This window comes from Narcine bancroftii, chromosome 9, assembly GCF_036971445.1.
Source record: "Narcine bancroftii isolate sNarBan1 chromosome 9, sNarBan1.hap1, whole genome shotgun sequence".
NCBI lineage: Eukaryota > Metazoa > Chordata > Chondrichthyes > Torpediniformes > Narcinidae > Narcine > Narcine bancroftii.
The window spans coordinates 19360478-19382533 of record NC_091477.1 but is presented as its reverse complement, the minus strand read 5'-3'; the positions used below and the strand labels follow the sequence as shown (position 1 = coordinate 19382533).

The following is a 22056-nucleotide window of genomic DNA, read 5'->3' as shown; positions in this document are numbered from 1 at the left end:
GCAATTCATAATGTTCTCCAACCTGGCGTAATACATCTCCAAACACTGTAGAGAAGTCATCATAAAAAATGTTATAAAATTCGACCGAAAATCCATCATCACCAGGCTATTTACCATTCGGCATTTCCATCATAGCCATTTTAATTTCCGAGTCAGTAAATGCTGCTTCCAACTCCTGTATATCTACATCCTCTAATGTTGGTAAATTCAACTGTGATTAAAAAAAATCAATCGATTCATTTTCTTGTTTTCCATCCGATGTATATAACTTTTTATAAAATGAACAAAATTCATCATTAATCTCATGAGATTTATAAGTGATAAGCGAATTCTGTCTAACAGCATTAATAGTCCTCGAAACCTGTTCTTTCTTTAATTGCAATGCCAATACCTTATGTGCTTTCTCTCCCCATTCATAATATCATTGTTTAGTCCTATTAATCATACATTCAAATTGATAAGATTGTAGAGTATTATGTTCCAGTTTCAACCTAGACAATTCTATTTTCTGATCTTCTGTAGCATCTTTCTGAAATTCCTTTTCTAACTCACCAATCCGTTTCTCTAAGTCAAGATTCTGATTTAATCGGTTCTTTTTTTTATTTTAGAAGTATAACTAATTATTTGTCCTCTCAAATAAGCTTTCATAGCATCTCATAATACAAACTTACTTTGAAAAGAATTAGAATTTTATTAAAAAAAATTTAATTTGTTTTTTCAAAAAATCAATAAATTCCGTATTTTTAATTCTTTCTTTGGCTTGGCTTCGCGGACAAAGATTTATGGAGGGGGTAAATGTCCACGTCAGCTGCAGGCTCGTTTGTGGCTGACAAGTCCGATGCGGGACAGGCAGACACGGTTGCAGCGGTTGCAGGGGAAAATTGGTGGGTTGGGGTTGGGTGTTGGGTTTTTCCTCCTTTGCCTTTTGTCAGTGAGGTGGGCTCTGTGGTCTTCTTCAAAGGAGGTTGCTGCCCGCCGAACTGTGAGGCGCCAAGATGCACGGTAATTTTCTCAGAGGTTGCATATATAAAATATAACAAAGAATTATCTGAAATCACCCTACTTTTATATTCCGCTTGTTGTATTTTCCCCTGTAAATGTGCCGATATTAAAAAAAAGTCAATCCTTGAAAACGATTCATGTCTAGTTGAATAAAAGGAGAAATCCTTCTCTGTCGGATTAAGATGTCTCCAAATATCCACTAAATTAAAATCTTTCATCAATGCTTGAACCTGAACTGCCATTTTAGATTTCTTAACTTTCTTCAGAAATTTATCTAATAAAGGATCCAAAACACAATTAAAATCATCACCAACTAAAACATAATCATTAGCCTGACCCAAATATAAAAATGCATCAGAAATAAATGTTTCACCATCTACATTTGGGGCATAAATATTAAGTAAAGTCCAAAATTCACTAAAAATCTTACAATTTAATTTAAGAATACATCGTGCCTTTTCCTCCATTGATTGTAATTCAAAAGATAAATTCTTATGTATCAAAATTGCTACACCTTGAGCCCTGGAATTAAATGAAGAAGAATATACATGCCCTATCCAGTCCCTCTTCAATTTCATACTTTCTTTGACATTCAGACGTGTTTCTTGTAAAAAAGCAACATCAATTTTCATTTTCTTAATATACGCCAAAATGCGCTTATGCTTAATCGGACTGTTTAAATCTCGAACATTAAAAGTAGCAAACCGCAACTTTGACATATCTACTAATATTACTAAGAACTAATAATATCATTATATAAAAACTCAAATCAAATAGGCTCTCCAATAGGAGAAAAAAACCCACAAATTAAAGACTAAATAAAATAAAAATTAAAATAAAAAAATAAAGAAAAATTAATAAGAAAAAAAGAAAAAAAAAGAAACCCCCCCAAAAAAACTACCAAAAGGTAGTAAACCCTAAACAAAACTTGGGTGTGGATAACCCACCAGTGGCTGAACTCAGAGCCAATCTCTCCCTCCCCAGACAAACAAAGAGTAACATCAAAATATCATAATGACATAAAAAATAAAGTAAGAATAAGAAAGTTCTTCTATTCATCCAAGAGATTCCAAACTCGGAGACCTCATTTCCAGAGAAGTTGGACTCTTTCCATTCCCATTTCTCCCATTTCTGCCATTTCTTCCATTTCCAGAACAACCATATTTTTCTTTAGGAGACAATGGTGGACTACGTCTTTGTCCTCTTGCATCTGGCAATGAATCACCAAAAATAATTGCTTCATGATCATTCTCAAAAAACCAAGATTGAAAGTCTCCATAGAACACCTTCAACATTGCCGGATAGCGAAAAGTAGACTTATAGCCTTTACGCCACAAAACTTCTTTAACTGGGTTAAATCGACACCGACGCTGAATAACCTCTTGACTCAAATCTGGATTTAAAAAAACTCCACTATTCTGAATCAATAATGGAGCCTATCGTTGTCTCACATTTTGCACTGCTAGACAAAGTATTGCTTCTCTGTCCAAATAATTCAAACATCGAATTATCACAGGTCTCAGTGATTGACCAGGTTGAGATGTTCTTCTTAAAGCTCTATGAGCTCTTTCCAATACCAAGCCTCCAGAGAAAAATTCTTGTCCCAATACTTGTGGGATCCATTCTTTGAAAAAATGAAGAGGATCTTGTCCTTCCATACCTTCTGGCAAACCAACAAATTTCACATTATTCTTTCTACTTTGATTCTCCAAATAGTCTATTTTCTTCTCTAACTCCTTCTCATGTTCTTGCAATTCTATAACGGATTTTTCAACCTTCAACACTTTTTCTGTATTAGAAGCCACTAGCTGATTACATTCCAAAAAAGCAGACTGAAATTTTTAAAAATCTTCACAAGATGCTTCCACACGTGCTTTAACTGTATTAAATTCTGACCTTATACTAACATTCATTTGAGCCAGCTCTTGCATTATAGGCTGAATGACAGCATTTAACTGCTTATATAGTTGCTCAGAAAAGCTCAGCCCTGCTTTCTCTGACGTAGTGGCAGAACCAGGGCACTGCAACTCCTGCTGCATCTCAACAACAGGCAGTTTAACGGTTCTACTGCGGGTCTGGACTCCCAGCGACGGCACCCCGACTTCTTCAGGGGGTTGATGCGGGTCTCCCCCCGCAACTCGCTGTTGTTTCAAAAACTCACAGATAAGATCGAGTTCTTCAGGTTGGAACATTGCCTGAGTCATTTCAAACAATGGAGTCATCTTCCTGCGTGCTCCCTCCGTTAAAGTTGGCAGGCTGCCAGAATCGGGATCCACTTCATGGGCACATGCACCTTCCTCCTGAGAATGGGTAATTCCAGCGATGTCCTTCTCTTGGTGAGTAGTAGTCATTCTTTTTCAGCTCCCACAGGCAATCTTTGTGGTTTAGGCACTGAAGAAATTAAACCTGAGGGTGTAGCAAGCCGTTTAGGCCCTAAATCTTCAACATTCCAAAAATGTAATTTCTTCTGCACTTGAGGTTTAATCTTTTTACCATTAATGGCCATAATAGTTCCTTAATACTTTAGACTAAAATTTTAAAAGTTTAAACTTGAAAACAAAGGGTTAAAAACAGGTACTTAAAAGTCCGGCCAGAGAGGTCGAGATTACACGTCTAGTCTCTACACCATCTTGCATGCCCCCCTTGAATGCAGTAGTGAGAAATTTTTTATGGGAAGGTAAAATGATAAGGGAAGCTACTCAGAAAATTAACGTGGAAATATGAATTAGGAGGTTAACAACCAACTCCCAAATTTTCAAAATTATTATAAAGCTGATCAATTAAAATTTATTAATAGAATGTTTGATTCTGATAATTTGTTAATATGGACAGATATAGAGTTAAAATGAATTAATGAAATAGAAGGGATCAATTTGTATATAAATGGAATGAAAAGTTGTTATATTTGCATAAGTCACCAATATTGTCTCATTTGATAGGAATATGTGAGAAAGTGAATAAGGAAATTGGTACTCAAGGTAAAATATCTAGATATACTCCTTTGTATCAGAATAAGCTTTTTCCTTTACGATTAATAATCAACTTATTAAGATTTGGTATCAGAAAGGTATTAAGAAAGTGAATAATTGTTATGAATTGAATCATTATCTTTCATTTGAGGGAAGGAAAGAGAGGTATCAAATACCAACCCATACACTTTTCTGTTATTATCAAATCAAATTGTTTTTGCATGACTTTTATGGGAGAAATTTGGATCCTCCAAAGGAATCAAAATTAGCCACATTGAGCTGGCCAAATTGCTGGAACAGGCCAAGCTCGAGAACGCTGACATTGAAGCCAGTGAGCTCGCTTGCCCAGGTGATCCCTTCCAAGGACCGGCTGCTCCTGCTACCCCAGCCCTAATGGGTGCCGCTTCCCATGCTAGGCAGTGCTCTTTCTGCAGCAAGAGCCAGCATCCTTCATCTCGTTGCCCAGTGTTGCAGCTGTGGCAAGAAAGGGCAATGGGTGAGGGTTTGTCATGTAAGGGGCCTGTACTGCTCCCAGATCTGATTCCAGCCCCAAGTAATCTGCACTGAATTCACCTGAACCCACTTGGTGCGCAACACGCTGACGGAGGGTAGCAGTGATGAACCAGTACAAAAAGGCTCAGTGGCCATCATGCCATGACCCAAATTCAAACTCAGTGCCATCATCATCGGAGGAAGGAGGGCGGCCATCTTGCCATGCCACCAGGTCGATGTTAGGTTACCCATGCAGGACAACCCAGGATGGCAGGGGCCACTTGAGTGAAGAGTATGGAGTCTCTGGGGACCTATCCTCGATGGTCTAGATTAGAACAAACCTCACCAACTCAGCAACTGCATAGTGACTGTGAAGACCCTAAATTTTACAGAAAAGGGTGAATGCAGTGAATTGGGATTCACAGGTAATGTGTTGTGCTGATGGCCGGCCCCACCTTCTGGCTCCACCCCCATCTGCTCACTTATAACTCTGGTTTCCTGCCTAAACCCAGAACCCTTCTAAAGACTACCCTACCCTTAGTTATAAGCTAATAAAAGTATTTGTTCTCCCTCCAGTCATGAGAGCTTTTATTCACACTACAGGTGACTCACTGGGAGATCTTTGTTGTGGTAGAGGACAGAGTGAAGGTGCTCATCAAAGCAATCTCCCAGTCTTTGTCCAGTCTTTCTGAAGTGGGATGTGGAGGAGGCTACATCAGGAGCATCCAGTAAATGACCCTAACAGATTCACAGGTGAAGTGTTGCTTTACTTGGACACTTTGGGGCCCTGAAAAGTGGTGAGGGATCAGTGCAAGTGTAGCACTTCTTACAGCCACTGGGGTAGGTACCAATTAGGGGGAAGGGAATTTGTGGGAAGAAATAAGTAGATGAGGGAGATATGGAGGGAGAAATGCCTATGGAAATCAGGGAGGGAAAAAGTTGTCTGATGGTGGGATCCTGTGGTCCATGGTGGAAATTGGAGATAATATATTGATGCAGAGGCTGGAGGGGTAGTAAGTGATGTCCATGGTGATGACATCAACTGGAGGGCATCAGTATTGAGTTCCAATTTCAGTAATTCCCCCACCACAAACGGACTCTCGCTTTTCCTTATCTCCATGTCTCCCTTCCTCCAGGTATGCATCCCCTTCCTTTCAGAGCTATCTTTCATAGCCCTTTACCTTCTCCACCTATCAGCTCATATTCTTTCATTTCTACCCTTCCACCTATATCAATCTCTTGTCTTTTACTTGTTGCTCTGTATTACTTCTCCTTCTCCTCTCCCTCTCACTGTTTATTCACGTATCTGCCTGATCTTTGCTTCCCTGCAGTAGGGCTCAGGCCTGAAACATCAACAGCCTTTTTGATGTTTCAGGCCTGAGCACAATTTGATGCAACACTCTACCTTATATTGGTTATGAGTATAATTGTGGCAGAGGGATTCTAATATCTCCATATGTGGAGTCATGTGAATCAGAGTCCATGGAATTCGTATTCCAGTAAATATTGTGTGACAGTCATTGACTGTAAGTTTGTGGAATTGTACCCCAGTGAGAGCCAGTGTCTTTGAAACCTATCCCCCTTTGAAAGTCAGTATGTGGCACTGCACACCACAGAGAGTCAACGTCTGCAAGCCTAACATCCCAGTAAGAAACAATGTTGTCTATTGAATCATAAATGAACAGAAAAATAATGGGTGAGGTCAAATTGCAGAACATGGAACAGCAATGTTCCAACCATTACAATAAAATAAGTGACGGAAGGTTAAGACTGGCGGTGGAACATTCCAAGGTTTAAAATGAAAATGAGAATGTAAAAGAAGTGGAAGAGTTGTGGAGGAGATGTTTATACCAATCCTCACTGTGGTGAGGAAATCCAGGATCCAATTACACAATGGGGTGTTGAGTCCAAGGTCATGATGTTTGCGGATGAATTTTGAGTGGATGATGGTGTTAAATGACAAACTGTAGTCAATAAATAGCATTCTATGCCTGCATCTTTGCTGTCTAGGTGCTCCAGGGCTTTATGTAGAGCCAATGAGTTGACATCTGCCTTAGGCCTATTGTTACAATAGGCAAATTGGAATGGATCCATGTTAATGCTCAGACAGGAACTGATATGCTTTAATATCACCCTTTCAAAACACCTCATCACTATTGATGTGAGTGCCAGTGGTTGATAATTATTTAGGCAGGTTACCACACTCTTCGTGGTGCCTGTTTGAAATGGATTACTTCTTCAACTTTTTTTATAATTGTCAAGTTATTATCTCTAAATGGTATTTCAGTCAGGATTCCTTTCTCAACCTTTACTCATTTTTTCATGGTACTGAGCTACTATTCAGAAGTATGTGTCCTAATTTACAGATATTGTTTTTAACCCTTTTCTCCATGTATTTAACAGAATAATATATTCAACATTTTATTTCAGCAATAAGAATTGGGATTTCAGCTGGGTGAGTGAGGGAGGAGCATCTTCCCTCACCGAAAGCAAACACTATCAAATGAAATTGTTTGGCTCATCATAAAAAAAAAATCTCTCAGGAGAAACTTGAGTGTGAATATAATTTGTATGGGTCAATTTTCACCTCTGTTGGTTGCATTAAGGTGTTACTATTTTCCAATGGGGATTGGGATCCTTATTATCTGTTTCACCTCGAGGGTGGTAATCTCCGGATTGCTGCCTGTGCCACGCGCTAGACAGGGTTCTAATGGAAAGATATGGCTGATGAATCTGTGACTAAGCAATTGGTGCAGAGCGCAGGGCTTCAGATTCCTGGATCATTGGGATCACTTCTGGGGAAGGTCAGACCTCAATAACAAGGATGGGCTGCACTTAAACTGGAAGGGGACCAGTATCCTGGCAAGAGGGTTTGCTAGAGCTGTTGGGGAGGGTTTAAACTAATTTGGTAGGGGGAGGGAATTCAAAATGAGAGTGCAGAGAATAGGACAATAGGGAGACAGGTAATTACATGAGGGAGAGAAATAAATAGTGAAGAGTTACTCAATAACAACAGAAAGAAAAGGCAGGTGAGCAGGCAGGAGAAACTACTCTACAAAAAGAGAACAGTACATATAAATTTGGTATCAGGTTTAAGGGCACTATATTTTAATGCACCTAGCCTTAGAAACAAAGTGAATGACCTGGTAGCTCAGATTTAAATGAAAAAGTATTTCTTTGTAGCCATTACTGAAATGTGGCTCAATGAGGGGTGTGATTGGGTGCTAAATATCCATGGATACACAGTCTATAGGAAAGATAGGCATGTGGGTAGAGGAGGAGGGGAGGCACTGATGATCAAAAAGGGCATTAAATCAATAGACAGAAGGGACATAGAGTTAAAAGAGATAGAAACATTATGGGTTGAATTAAGAAAGATCAAGGGTAAAAAGACCCTTAAAAGTTATATGCAGGCCCCCAAATAATAGCTGGGAAGTGGATAATGAGGTACAGCAGGAAATACAGAGGACATGCCACAAGGATAATATCAAAATAATTATGGGGGATTTTAACATGTAAGGGGATTGGGAAAAACAGGAAAATTCTGGAAGCCAGGAGAGAGAGTTTGTAGAAAACATAAGAGAGAGCTTTTTTGAACAGCATGTTGTGAAACCCACCAGGGATCTGCAGTTTTGGATTGGGTCATGTGCAATGAACCCGAGGTCGTTAGGGAGTTAAAGGTCATAGAACCTCTAGGAAGCAGCGATCATAACATGGTTCAATTTAATTTAAAATTTGAAAAGGAAAAAAATTATCAGGTGTATCATTTTTTCAGTGTAATAAAGGAAATTACAGTGGCATGAGAAAGGAAGTGAGTCAAATAAACTGGGAAGGCAAACTAACTGGAGGATCAGAGCACGACTGGAAGATATTTTTGCAAGTAATAAAAGGCATGCAGCATAGATATATTCCAAGGAAAAAGAAATTTGTCCAAGGAAAGATGATACCATTGTGCCTAACAAAAGACGTGAAGGTTAAAAGCAAAGGAGAGGGCATACAAGGAAGTGAGAATTAGTGGGAAATCAGAGGACTGGGATTCCTTTCGACAAGTATAGAAAGAGACAAAAAATGTAATTTGGAAAGATGAGCTATGAAAGGAGATTAGCTAACAATATTAAAAACGATACTAAGAGCTTTTGCAAATATATAAGAAATAAGAGAGAGACACATGTTGACATGCGACCGATAGAAAACAATGCTGGGGAAATTGTGATGGGTTATAAAGAGATGGCAGAGGAGCTTAATCAATATTTTGCAACTGTCTTCACAGTGGAAGATGTTAGTAATTTCCCGGACAGGCAGAGGCTTCAGAGAGTAGAGTTAGATTCCATTACGGTTACTAGAGAAATTGTGCTAGGCAAACTAAACAGATTAAAGATGGATAAATCTCTCGAGCCAGATGAGGTGCATCTGTGGGTTTTGAAAGAGGTGGCTTTGGAGATTGTAGATCCATTGGTGATGATCTTCCAGAAATCGATAGACTCTGGGGAGATTCGAAAGGATTGGAAGGTTGCAAATGTGATTCCACTGTTTAAGAAAGGTGGGAGACAGAAAAAAGGAAACTATTAGGCAATTAGTCTGTCGTCAGTTGGGAAGATATTAGAGTCAATTCTCAAGGATGAGGTGATGAAATACCTAGAGATGCATGACAGGATAGGTCCAAGTAAGCATGGATTTTTAAAGGGTAGATCCTGCCTGACCAACCTATTAGAATTTTTTGAAGAATTCTCAAGTAGAATAGACAAATGAGAGGCTGTGGATGTTATCTATTTAGATTTTCAAAGGTGCCGCATATTGGGCTGCTAAATAAGATGAGGGCCCATGGAATTACAGGGAAGTTATTAAACAGGATAGAGAAGTGGCTGATAGAGAGGAAGCAAAGGGTTGGAATTAAGGGTTCTCATTCTGAATGGCTGCCTGTAACTAGTGGTGTTCCACAGGTGTCGGTCTTGGGGCCGCTGCTGTTTACAATTTATATTAATGATTTGGATTGTGGTATAAATGGTTTTGTGGCCAAATGTGTGGATGACACCAAGATAGGTGGCAGAGTAGGAAGTGTAGTGGAAACTGTATAGTGGCAGAAGAATATAGACATATTAGGAGACTGGGCAAAATTATGGCAGATGAGATTCAACATAGAGAAATGTACAGTTGTACACTTTGGTAGTGGAAACAAACAGGCAGAATATTATTTGGATGGGGTGAAAATTCAGATCTTGGATGCACAAAGGGACCTGGGTGTCCTCGTGCAAGAAAACCTAAAAATTAATGACCAGGTGAAATTGGTAGTGAAGAAAGCAAATGCTATGTTGGCATTTATTTCAAGAGGAATTGTGTCCAAGAATAAAGATGTGTTGATGAGACTCTATGGGGCACTGGTGAGGCCTCATTTGAGGTATTGTATGCAGTTTTGGGCCCCCTATCTTAGAAAGGATGTGATGTTGATGGAGAGGGTGCAGAGAAGATTTACTAGGATGATTCCTGGAATGCAAGGGCTAGCGTACGAGGAGCGTTTGGCAGCTCTTGGGTTGTATTCATCGGAGTATAGGAGAATGAGAGGAGATCTCATAGAGGCTTATCGTATTTTGAAAGGTTTAGATAGGGTGGAAGCGGGTAAGATGTTTCCCTTGGTGGGTGAATCAAGGTCAAGGGGTCATAGTCTGAAAATTAGAGGCTGTCCATATAAAAGAGATTAGAAAGAACTTCTTTAGCTAGAGGGTCGTGGATCTGTGGAACTCGCTGCCGCATATGGCAGTGGAAGGCAGATCACTGGGAGTATTTAAACAAGAAATAGACAAGTATCTCATTAGTGAGGGCATCAAGGGATATGGGGAAAAGGGTGGAAATTGGAACTAATGTAGAGTAGCTTAATGTAGTTTTATGGAACAGACTCTTTAATAGATAAACCAGCATCTTAAGAACATGTCTCCATTTTTAGTTTGAAGTATGTGCAGAGCGTTTTCTAAGCAATCCCAAAAGAGATGAGTGTGGTGCAATCAATGACCACTTGCAGACATGAAGAGTCAAAAGCTTTATTGATCAGAAGACACAGACATGCCTCTATAGGCTGCATGTTCAAGTCCAAGGCAGGTATGAGGGAGGAGACTAGAGCTTACGGCCTTTATTAGGGGATCTTATGGGGAGGAGCTACAGGTACAGAAGGTGGGCCACCCTGCCCAGCCAAGTGAGGACACGTCTGCAGTACCATGTTCCACCACAATGAGGTTTGATGCTAACTTGCTCATTTGTTTTTGTGGGATCAACTGGAAATAAAATATTCTTCCGGATCACATAGAATTAATGGGTGGTGCTATTGCTCTAAGATTCTTTACCTCTGTGATGGTATCAATTTGTGCACCAACCATGACAGGGATTGAGACATGCACAATGTGTTTATTAATATCAATGCTTATTGAGATATAAAGCATGGAAAATGGCCCTTGAGCCCAACTTGTCCATGCCAACTTGACCAAGTTGTCAACTGGAGCTGGTCCCATTTGCCTGCATTTGGCCCATATCTGACCAGAGCTTTCCTATCCATACACCTGTCCAAATGTCTTCTCGATGTCATCTCATGCCTATTTTACAGCCTCTACTGGAAGCTCATTGCATCTACCCACATATCTTCTGAGTGAAGTAGTTATCCTGAGGCAATTTTTAAATGTATCCAACCTCTAAACTGTAGACATCTGAAAAGTTGGCATGTTCTTATATTAATTGCTCTGATAGCTCTGTAGTGAACACTAGTCTTGTAAACCAGGGGTTAAGAGTTTGTTGTTTGCTGGAGCCTCATTTCTGTGAGGGGCACTTAACAAAAATGATGACTCTAGACAAAGTTAAAGAATTTCATGTATGTTAAATTCTAAATGTAGTATTACATGACAATAATGGAATCTTTACCTTTATCAAAATCACCTGATAATGTATTTCAGTCCAAATTATGAGCAAGTTTTTCTGTTGTAAAATTGTGAAAGTGAAAAAAAAAATAAATTATGCAGTAAAAAATCTGCTAGAAGAACACAGTGGATCAGGCAGCATCTGCAATTTTTCAGAGCCAATCATGCTTCACGCCAGTGATTATTCAATATTCTGTTGATTTGTATAGTTCTGTGATCCATGTGTGTTTTAATTGCAATTTTACATCTATTGTAAATGATTACAATGTAATTTGATTGTCCGTTTTTGCTTTGCTGCAGGTCAGTTGTTGTTTAAATTTCCTCCATCCTTTGACTACAGTCTTCAAGTTTATTTTTCTTAAAAGTACAAAAGTGATTTTTGGGCACACCTCGACATCTGAATCTGTTGTCAAATAAAAAGTGTTGTGAGAAAGAATGAATGTTAACTAAAACTTTCCCAACACATTCCATGGATGGATACATGGATATCACTCAAGACTGTTATTACTTCATTAGTATCAGGTGGTATGTCAACAAATTCTATAGTGAAGAATTCCATTCACCAAATATATAGTGCATGTCAAAGATAGAAAAGGAAACTGGACCTTCAATGGTTCATCAGAAAAATCAATGTTAACTTATTAGGTGGAAAATTAAAAAGTATTGACTACTTATTATGAATAATTAAAATACTGGAGATGGAAAACGTCTGCTTGATTGTGTGAGACCAGCAGCTGAAATTTACTTGCACAACATCCAGGACTGCATCAAGCCAGAATTAGTAGTCTTGAGGCAGTAGATAAATTATACTGGAGGAAGTGGGCTGGAATGATATTGCTGTATGATGGAGATAGTGCACTGCCAGATTTCTCTGGGATCTGAGGTAGGAAGCATAGATATGAAATTGATTAAGGGAACTTCCCTGAACACTTCTACAAACACTAATCCATCCAGCCCTTACAGTGTGGAGTCCCAATCAATATGTGGAAAATTAAAATCACCTGCTATTACAATTTTCTGGCAACTATTATATTTATATGATCTCCTGTCTGAACAGAGAAATGAGAAAAAAAAAGACCATTATTACAACTTACATCTTGATATTTTGCATCTGTTCAATGGTGTCTGGGAGAGGATGATTGAACGTTTCAGGTAGTAACAACACTAGAATTCCTGATAATGCTGTAAAGCTTCCTATTAGAATATAAGGCAAAAACTCCTGATGGATGCCTATGGGAAAAAAAAAAGATAGTTTTTCTAGTAAGATGAAGACCTTAGAATCCATATTGGAGCATTGCACATTGTTGTAAAATACTATTTGTACAGATTCTTTTTAATTTCCATTTTTCAAATGAATTTGTGTCTATTTTTGTAAGTCAACATTTTTCTGTAAAATATAATGTTTTTTTCCAATGATTAATTTGAGAACTGGTCTGAAATTTTGATGGATAATTACATGGTCAAGTCCACATACTGCCATTTTGTTGTTGAGTACATTCAGCCTCCCAACATGTAAGAGTCAGAGAGATGTGCAGCACTTAAACACATAAATAAACCCTTCAGCCCTTCTAGATCATGCTGACAATCACCCAGCCGTTTACACTAATCCCATATTAATCTCATTTTACATCCCCCTCAACATTCCCAGTAACTTCCTTTAGATTCTGCCTCTTATCTACATGCTTGGGGCAATTTGAGACCATTTATCCAACTGAACCACACATCATTGGGATGTGGGATGAAACTGGAGCCTTCATGGGAAACCCATGTGGTCACTGGGAGAATTATAACTTCCATCCAGACAGCATCTAGGATCCTGATTGAACTCCAGTTTAGTGGATGTCTGAGGCAGTAGATAGGTTTTCTGACATCCCATCCCAGTGCTTTCACTCTCTCTTCTGATTGACAAAGTGTTTAATGACATCAAAAAGGAGCCAAGTAAAGTTGATGCATCTTCCATCATTTATCTTAGAGTTTTCACATGAAGCTCATGCCTACTGTGCCTTTAAATTGATGGAATTCACACCACAACTGGAGATCAGCACCTCTAACTGGGAGGTGGTGGGTGAGCAGAACCCTTGCAACGACTCACTCTGTGGCAGATCCATGAGTCATTACCACCACAGTTAGATTTGACTGCTTTATTGAAGGTGTTCATAATGACTGTTTCTTCTCAAATGTCGAAGGAGAGGCTGTCAAAGTGACTCTTCTGAAGCCGTGTTGTTTATCAATTGACACAGAGTCAGGTATATCCACTCCTCTCCCTGCCCATTCTTCCCTCTCCAGCCTTTTATTCATGTGCCTGCCTGCTTTTTACTCACCCCTTGAAGAAGGCCTTAAGGTCTATACATCGGTATATATCTTTATCTCCTATGTACTGTATGCTGTGAGACTGACTGAGATTCTCCAGCATTTCTGGGTTTTTACTACAATTAGAGCATCTTCAGACTTCCATGCTTCACATGGCCTTTGCAACTTATTCCAAAGATGAGATTATATAAAATCACAAATACTGCAGATGCTAGAATCTTGTACAAACAATGAGTAGCTGCAGAAATTCAGTGGATCAGGCAGCATCAATGGGTAGAAATTACTAAAGTAAAATGTGTTTGATATTTTATATATAATTAAGGGGGAAGGATGCTGGAGAGGGAAAATAGGTTATTTGACAAAAAAAGGAGAGAAAGGAAGAAGGATATTTTTCCTCTTCTCTCTCCCCCACCCCCACCCTCCGCCCCACAACACACACACACACACACACACACACACACACACACACACACACACACACACACACACACACACACACACACAGAGCAATGGTCACATGATGTCTTAATGCCTTGATAGTAAGCCATTGTAACTTCTTCACTGCCCCATCTAACTGTGTTTTACTTCAGGGAATTGCATTCTTGTAACCCTCAGTCATTCTGTTCTACAACACTTCCCAGGGCTCCACCATTCACTCTAGTTTAACTTGCCAAAATGCATCACTAAACATTTCTTGAGTTATTTTCCATTTGTCATTCCTTCGCCTACTTTCCCAGTTGATCTAAATCCTGTAGTAACCATACATAATTTTCTTCACTGTCAATTGCAGCACCAATTTTGGTGTCATCTGCACTTATTCAGCATGCAACCCACATTCTCATCCAAATTGTTAATGTATTGACAAGTAAGGAAACCCAGCACTGATCTCGAGACAGCTACTGGTCACAGTGATCAAACTGAGAAATAACCCTTCACTACCACCATCAACCAGAGTCTTTCTACCAAACCAATTCTGTATCTAGTTGGCAACTTCACTCTGGATCCAATATGATCTAACTCTTTGAACCACGTGTATATGCTGTTATATAGTTATATATATATATGTGTGTGTGTGTGTGTGTGTGTGTGTGTGTGTGTGTGTGTGTGTGTGTGTGTGTGTGTGTGTGTGTGTGTAGTGTAGATATATACATATGTGTGTGTGTGTGTAGTAGATAGATATATACATATGTGTGTGTGTGTAGTAGATATATACATATGTGTGTGTAGTAGATAGATATATACATATGTGTGTAGTAGATAGATATATACATATGTGTGTGTGTAGTATAGATAGATATATACATATCTGTGTGTGTGTGTGTTGTGTGTGTAGTAGATAGATATATACATATGTGTGTGTAGTATAGATAGATATATACGTGTGTGTGTGTGTGTGTGTGTAGTAGATAGATATATACATATGTGTGTGTAGTATAGATAGATATATACATGTGTGTGTGTGTGTGTAGTAGATTGATATATACATATGTGTGTGTAGTATAGATAGATATATACGTGTGTGTGTGTGTGTGTGTGTGTGTGTGTGTGTGTGTGTGTGTGTGTGTGTGTGTGTGTGTGTATTTCATATATAAAACACACACACACTGTATATAAAATGTCATAAGTGACAGAAGCACAGAACATGAGGCTGCCACTCTTGCCCCTTCTGCAGCCAAATTTCATTAATGGCCACATTGTCATAATTCAACATGCCAAGCGATACTATAAGCTTGTCTGCCTTCCCTACTATACTCCTCGCATTGAAATAAGTACACATGAAAACATTTCCACACCTATAACCTGTTGATTTCAAACATTTTGTGCAATTTTCACATAATCATTTCCTTCCTCCACTCCTCTGTTTGCTCTGACACTCTGGTTCCCTTCCTCCTGCGAATCTGGTTTCAATGCCCCAGAGCAGCTCGAGCAAACCTTCTTTCAAGGGTATTAGTTCACCTCCAGTTCAGATGCAAACCGTCCCATCAGAACAGGTCGCACGGTCCCTCCCTCCTGTACCATGACTTTAGCCATGTGTTAAGCTACATTATCCTCTTGTTTCTAAACTCACTGGGTAGCAATCCTGAGATCACAACACTGGAAGTCCTGTCTTTCAACCTAGCACTAAACTCCCTGAACTTTCCTTCCTCACCCTTCCTACCCACATCATTGGTCCCTACATGCACAACAACATTTGGCTGCTCACCCTCCCTACTGAGAAAGCTGTGAACTCGATCTAAGGTATCTTGGACCCTGGCACCAGGGAAGCAACATACCATCTGGCATTTTCAATCTCTTCCACAGAACCACTTAACGGTCCCCCTAACTATAGAATCCCCTATCACTACAGTTCACCTCTTCTTTCCCTTCCGTTCTTAGCCACAGGACCAGACTCCATGTCAGAGACCTGATTGCTGTGCCTTGACCCTGGTAGATTAACCCCCCCCCTCCCCACCAACGACTGTTATTCAGGGGAACAGCCACAGAGGTGCCCTGCACAGCCTGCCTGTTCCCTTTCCCTCTCTTGACTGTCACCCATCTACCCTCCTCCTGCCTCCTAGGTGTGAATGCATCCCTGTAACTCCTGTCGCATCAATTTGTCAAGAACTGAAGCTGGATGCACTTTTCACAGATGAAATCATCAAGAACTGCAAGAAGAACATTCCCTTGCCTGGGCTGCCATTCTCACGATCTACGATAGAGGAAAAAAAGATATGATATATAAAACCTCCCCTTACCTGTGCCTACCTGTTGAATCATTTTTGTTTGAGATGGAGGGTGGCCCTTTCTTACTTCAACTCCTGCACCACCACCTCATCCTCTATTCGCGAAGCTTCTTGAGCCTTTCCACTCTGACTCAATCAACTCCGACGATGACTACTCCACTACACAGATTCTCACTTTTAAAGTGATGGTTGGGTCATTTGACTGCAATTGCCTTTAATGAGCTGCTATCTGCTGAGTCTCTCCATTTCAACCTCTTTGTCTTCAACTATTGCTTGATTGCCCAATCAGATGTTATCTGCTAAATCTCTCCTTTTCAACCCCTAACCCTAAGATTAATTCTTATTCTCAAAAAACAAAAAAAATTGAAATAATGTAAGAATTTTATTCTGCATTATTGCATTCTTTATCTCTATTTACACCATTTACACTAGAAGGGTGGGGTTTGAAAGAGTTTCTGGCCTCTGGAACATCACCAGAAAACCAGAAAATAGTTTTGTTTCATCTATGTTCCAAAGTTAAGCAATTATCTTACCAATATAGAAAATATAAGGTGAGAAGATAGAGCCCATCCTGGAGACCATTGAGCTCACACCGATGCCCATGTTTCGTACTACCGTTGGATACAGTTCAGCGGTGTAGACATAAATCATGGCAAAGCCACATGTGGTGGCAAGTTTTCCAGTCATCAACAGCACAGTAGTAAGTTTTGAAATATCTAAATAAACCAGAAACAATCATAAACTTGGTAGATTTGTTTCTATGTTCTTGTCTGTATTATCCTATCATCTGCCCACACATGACATAAACATATGTCAGATTGAATTATAAATCAGGATGCAATGGTGTGCTCCTCATTCATTAATATTAATGGAAAGTAAGGAATACTGCCACAATTTTCAATATATTTCTCCAAAGGACACATCTATGTTCATTGTGTTTATTCATGAAACAAGACACTTAAGGATGGGACTCATTTGACAGATGAAAGATATCCTATTCAGTCTGAGTGGGTGAATTACATTTATTATTTTTTTAAAAAGACAGGTACTTCAGGCAAGCAACCAGATAGGAACTTGGTATTTCACAGTTATTGTCCTTGAACCTTGGGACAAAACTATAGATTGGAATAGTTAAGAAATTCTCAGTGATAAAATGTACCTTCAACAACACATCAAGACTGAACTGACTTTGTTAGAGACTATCTTTAGTCTCCTGTCATCTTTCTCCAGCTCTACCTACAATCCCATGGAGCATTCTCGACAAGTGCCCAGCAAGAGAATAAAAAGACACAGCTGCAGAGTTTAATTCTGTGCCCAATTTACATGACAAATATCACTCTTGTGCTAACATGCCCCATGTCAACTTTACAAACTCATGCTGAATGACCGGTTTTACAAAACTAAATAACGCAAGACTGTGAAGTCAGGCAAGCCCCAAATCAATATCTAAGCAATGGCATGCCAAAGTTAACAAATGCTGTATGAAAGATGATGGCAAGGAAATCAACAACATTGGTTCAACACAAAGTAATGCTCATATTACAAAATAGTGTTATAAAATGACACAAGACCTAAGGGATACAGCATTGAATGTGAGCTCCATCAAATAACTTGCTGAAGAAAATTATAGCTGGCATTGTTCTAATAATACAAAATGAAGTGTGTTTTCTTACTGGTGTCACTTTTCTAAAAATAAAGTCAGTTATGAACAATCATTTTTAAATTTACTTGTTTGTTGGGGTTTTAATTCAATAGTTTTAATTCAATACTCTTTACTTGTTTGAACGAGTGGTAACCCAATACTATTGATAACAAAGTAACCGAATTGATTGACATCCTGTCGACTGCTACTAAGACTCTCACCTTTCACCTTCATATCCTGACCTGGTGTTCATCATTTCTAAAATCCACTGCAGTTTCTCATCAAGCCCAACTACATCTCTTCTGCCATTTATAAAGAGAAGGGGAATATAACCTGGTGCCTCTCTTCCAAATCAGAAACCATTTTAATTTGGAAATATATCACTATTCCTTTTGACCATTAAGTTGATTGATAGAGGTGGAGGATGTTGCATTAACAATGTCAAAGGTTGGATGGGATCGCAAAAAAAAACAACATTCAAATGCAGGAAGAACCTATTCCACCATCATGATGACAGCAGAATACATGGAGAAACACGAGACTATCACATTTAAAATTGAAACTACTAATGTCGCCTTACCAGTGGAATTTTTCAGTTCTTAAAGACAAAAAATTATGAAATTTTGATAGATACAAAGACTTTCGAAGAGACCTGCAAAATATTCAAACTTCAAGAAACTTTGTTTCAAAGATTTTATACTCCACATCCACCAAATGCTTTGAACATATCCAAAAGGAAAAAAAAAAGACTTTTTGGGTCCTTTAATGATGTAGTTTTGTCTTTGGGCCATATAAAGAAGTTAACACTTTCTGCAGACTTGTTAATTCATTTAAAAGGAAACTGGTTTCCTTCTCTCATGCTTCATTAAAGTAGATGAACACCAGCACAATTTTCCAAATCTACAGGAAACATTTCATGAATCAAAAGAACTAGAAAATCATAGTTAAGGTATTTCATGCTCTCACCATTTTTTCCTGGGAATATTTTATCCCACTATTTTTTTCTCAGTATTCTCCATCCAGAACCTGACCCTTACAATATATCCAAGATCACTGACATTTGGTAGTTTATGGAACTATGCAATAGAATTTTAAAACCCCTTCCAGGTTAGATGAACCATTTACCTGGGCAAACCATGAAATTCTAGTTTGAAATGTTCAACAAAAAACAGATGACAATTATTTTAGAAGGACTTTAAAAATAATGTACCTAAAGGTATGAATTGGATGAGTAAAAGGAGAGCTCCACCAAGAAGAAGTGTGCCTGAAAGGGTGAACCTGCGTGAAAACCTCCAAAGAAAAAGCCAGGATGCTGTGTAGGCAGGAATTTCAATGGTAGCAGAGAAGAAACAGTTCAAATAGTCATTGCCATGAAGATTGGGAGTGTTCAATGACAGACTATAGTATCCAACTGTTATAATCATCCTGCAACAAATGATAAAATATCTTTGAAAGTATGTTCTAATTCTTTCCTGGTTCAAACCATTATATTCCATTTTGACATTAGATCTACCATCTCACAACAGAAGACAGCCACAAATCTAGTTCACCGATTATTGTCAAATATTAGAAAGTGAACACAAGTTTTTGAGACCCAATTAACCTTCTAGAAATGACCACACTTCTTTGAAAAACAGTAGCATTTCCATTGGAATTTATTGTAAAATCAAATGTTGTGCATTATAACCACATTGCATTCTTATTATTCCCCTGCCTCAATGGTTATTCAGTGTGCTAGCTATTGAGAATCTCACCAAAGTACATGAGAGGAGATATACCATTAATTTGCACCAAGTATTAATAACGTAGATTGAAATTCTCTTCTTCAAAAGGATGAATTCAAGATCATTTAAGCTGAAAGGATTATTGACATTTATTTGAGTAGCTAAGGGGCTGGAATTAAACAGGCATAAAAAAAATTCTGGTTCTGTGCTTAACTTTAAAAACTCTCGACTTCCAAGAGTAGTTGAAAGTTGGATAATGCATTTGTGAGTAACAGAGAGGGATCACAAACTAGCAAGGATTTTGTGTGAGCGGGAACAAAGACGTCTGGGAGATGCACAAATTTTTGAAAGCAAAAAGAATTGGATGACAGAGCAGTTAAAAGAGCATATGATATTTTGGATTTCATAAATAGAAGCACAGAAGAAGAATTTTGTCCTTGTTGCTTAACACAGATACAGTGATTTCTACATCACAAGCAACAGAACTGAAATTCAGTTTTTCAAGCTTCAGCAGAACCACATTTCAGAAATAATGGTGACTGTTTGGTTAAGACTCTATTGAGCTTTGTTGAGCAGTTAACGTGAATGAAAAAAGTTAAATATCTACTCTCTGGAGAAAAAAGGCAAAAGGTTTGGATACTGTTGATGTACTAGTGTGTCCAATTTCATGCACACATATATTAATATTGAAAATGTTCCAGAGAAATTTATTGCAGAAAGAGTAGATAAGTATGAGGGGTTTTTTTTTAAGAACAGAGAACACCAAAGGTCATTGGTACAGTTATAAAACCATAAAGTGTTTGTGACTGTAAATAGATTCAAGATGATTGACAAGCACTAGCAGCACATTTGGAATATTGTCTTCAGTTCTTGTTGCTTCATTGCAGAAGGACGTGGAGGCTAAGGAGAGGATGCAGAGGAGATTTACCAGAATGATGCCTGTCTTATGGGACAAGGTTAACAGAGCTAGGGCTTTTCTCTTTCAAGCAAAGAAGGATGAGAGGTGATTTAATAGAGATTATCAGAGGCGTAGATTAGGTGGATAGAATTTAACTTTTTCACAGGGTAAGGGTAGTAAATACCAGAGGACATCTGTACAAGGTGAGTGGAGGAACATTTAAGGAGAAGTTGGGGTGCATATTTTACACAGAGAGTAGTGGGCACTTCGAATGCATTGCTGGGGTGGTGGTGGTGGCTGGTACAAAAGGGACTTGTAAAAGACTCTTAGGCACATTGACACACTAAAACTAAAGAGCTATGGGTGTAAGGTTGCGAAAGTTTAGTTTGTTAAGTACGTTTCTATCAGTCAGCACAACTTCTGGGCTGAAGGGATTGTACTGTGCTGTAATGTTCTGTACTCTATGTAAAATGAAGATGAGTGATTTAATGCAATGTGAAATTATGATTTGCAGAAATATGGGTAAAAATGATGCAGGGGGACATAAAGGATCATTGTAGATATCATGGAACAAGTGACCTCCTACTGAACTATGATTGATGAAATACTCACCACAACAGCATACTGATGATTGTAATGAGTCGGATGTTGTTAGTTTTTACCAAATTAATAATTGAATAAGATTGCATACTTTTCACAATCATATCTTCAAGCTGCAATAATAAAAAGAAATACAGTTTTTTCATAGATTAATAGAAATTATTATAATGATCTTTCACTGCAAGTTCAAATTGGCATAAATTAACATGAAATTATCAAGGAAATGTCCCTTTGACCACAGGTCTGTACCAAGCATAATGTCCAAAGTAATACTCGATTGCTTGCACATAATAAATATTCATCCATTACGAATGAATTCATGTTTATATACAACATTATAAGACAGAAACAGTCCCCTTCGGACCTTCTAGTCTGTGCCAAACCATTTGTTTTCCTAGCCCCATTGACCTGCAACCAGTCCATAGCCCTCCATACCTCTCATATCCATGCACCATCCAAATTCCTCTTAAATGTTAAAACTGATCTCACATTCACCATTTCAGTTGGCAGCTAGTTCCACACTCCCACCACTCTCTGTGTGAAGAAGTTCTCCTTATGTTCAGCTAGACTTTTCCCCTTACATTCTTAACTCATGTCCACTGGTGAGTTGGTACCCTCCAACTCCCACAACTACCAGGACCAACATATACTACAAACCCTCCAACTCTTACAACTACTAGAACTACACTTCTTCACATCCTGTCCCCTGCAAGTATTTCATCTCTCAATTTCTCCATCTCTGCTGCATCTGTTCCCAAAATGAGGTCTTCTAGTCCAGATCTTCCAAAATGTCTACGTTC

General features: G+C 38.7%; 1 protein-coding gene across 1 annotated transcript in view; it reads right to left on the bottom strand.

The window, feature by feature from the left end:
* Positions 1–9028: 9028 nt before the first annotated feature.
* The window catches only part of LOC138743524 (organic cation/carnitine transporter 2-like), a 50493-nt gene continuing 37465 nt past the window's right edge, over positions 9029–22056 (bottom strand). Inside the window, exons 6-10 of the mRNA XM_069899017.1 lie at positions 21269–21369; positions 19245–19459; positions 16926–17108; positions 12454–12589; positions 9029–9098 (exon numbers count right to left, since the gene is read on the bottom strand). Coding sequence (XP_069755118.1) covers positions 9029–9098; positions 12454–12589; positions 16926–17108; positions 19245–19459; positions 21269–21369 — 705 coding nt within the window. The remainder of the gene's footprint in view (positions 9099–12453; positions 12590–16925; positions 17109–19244; positions 19460–21268; positions 21370–22056) is intronic.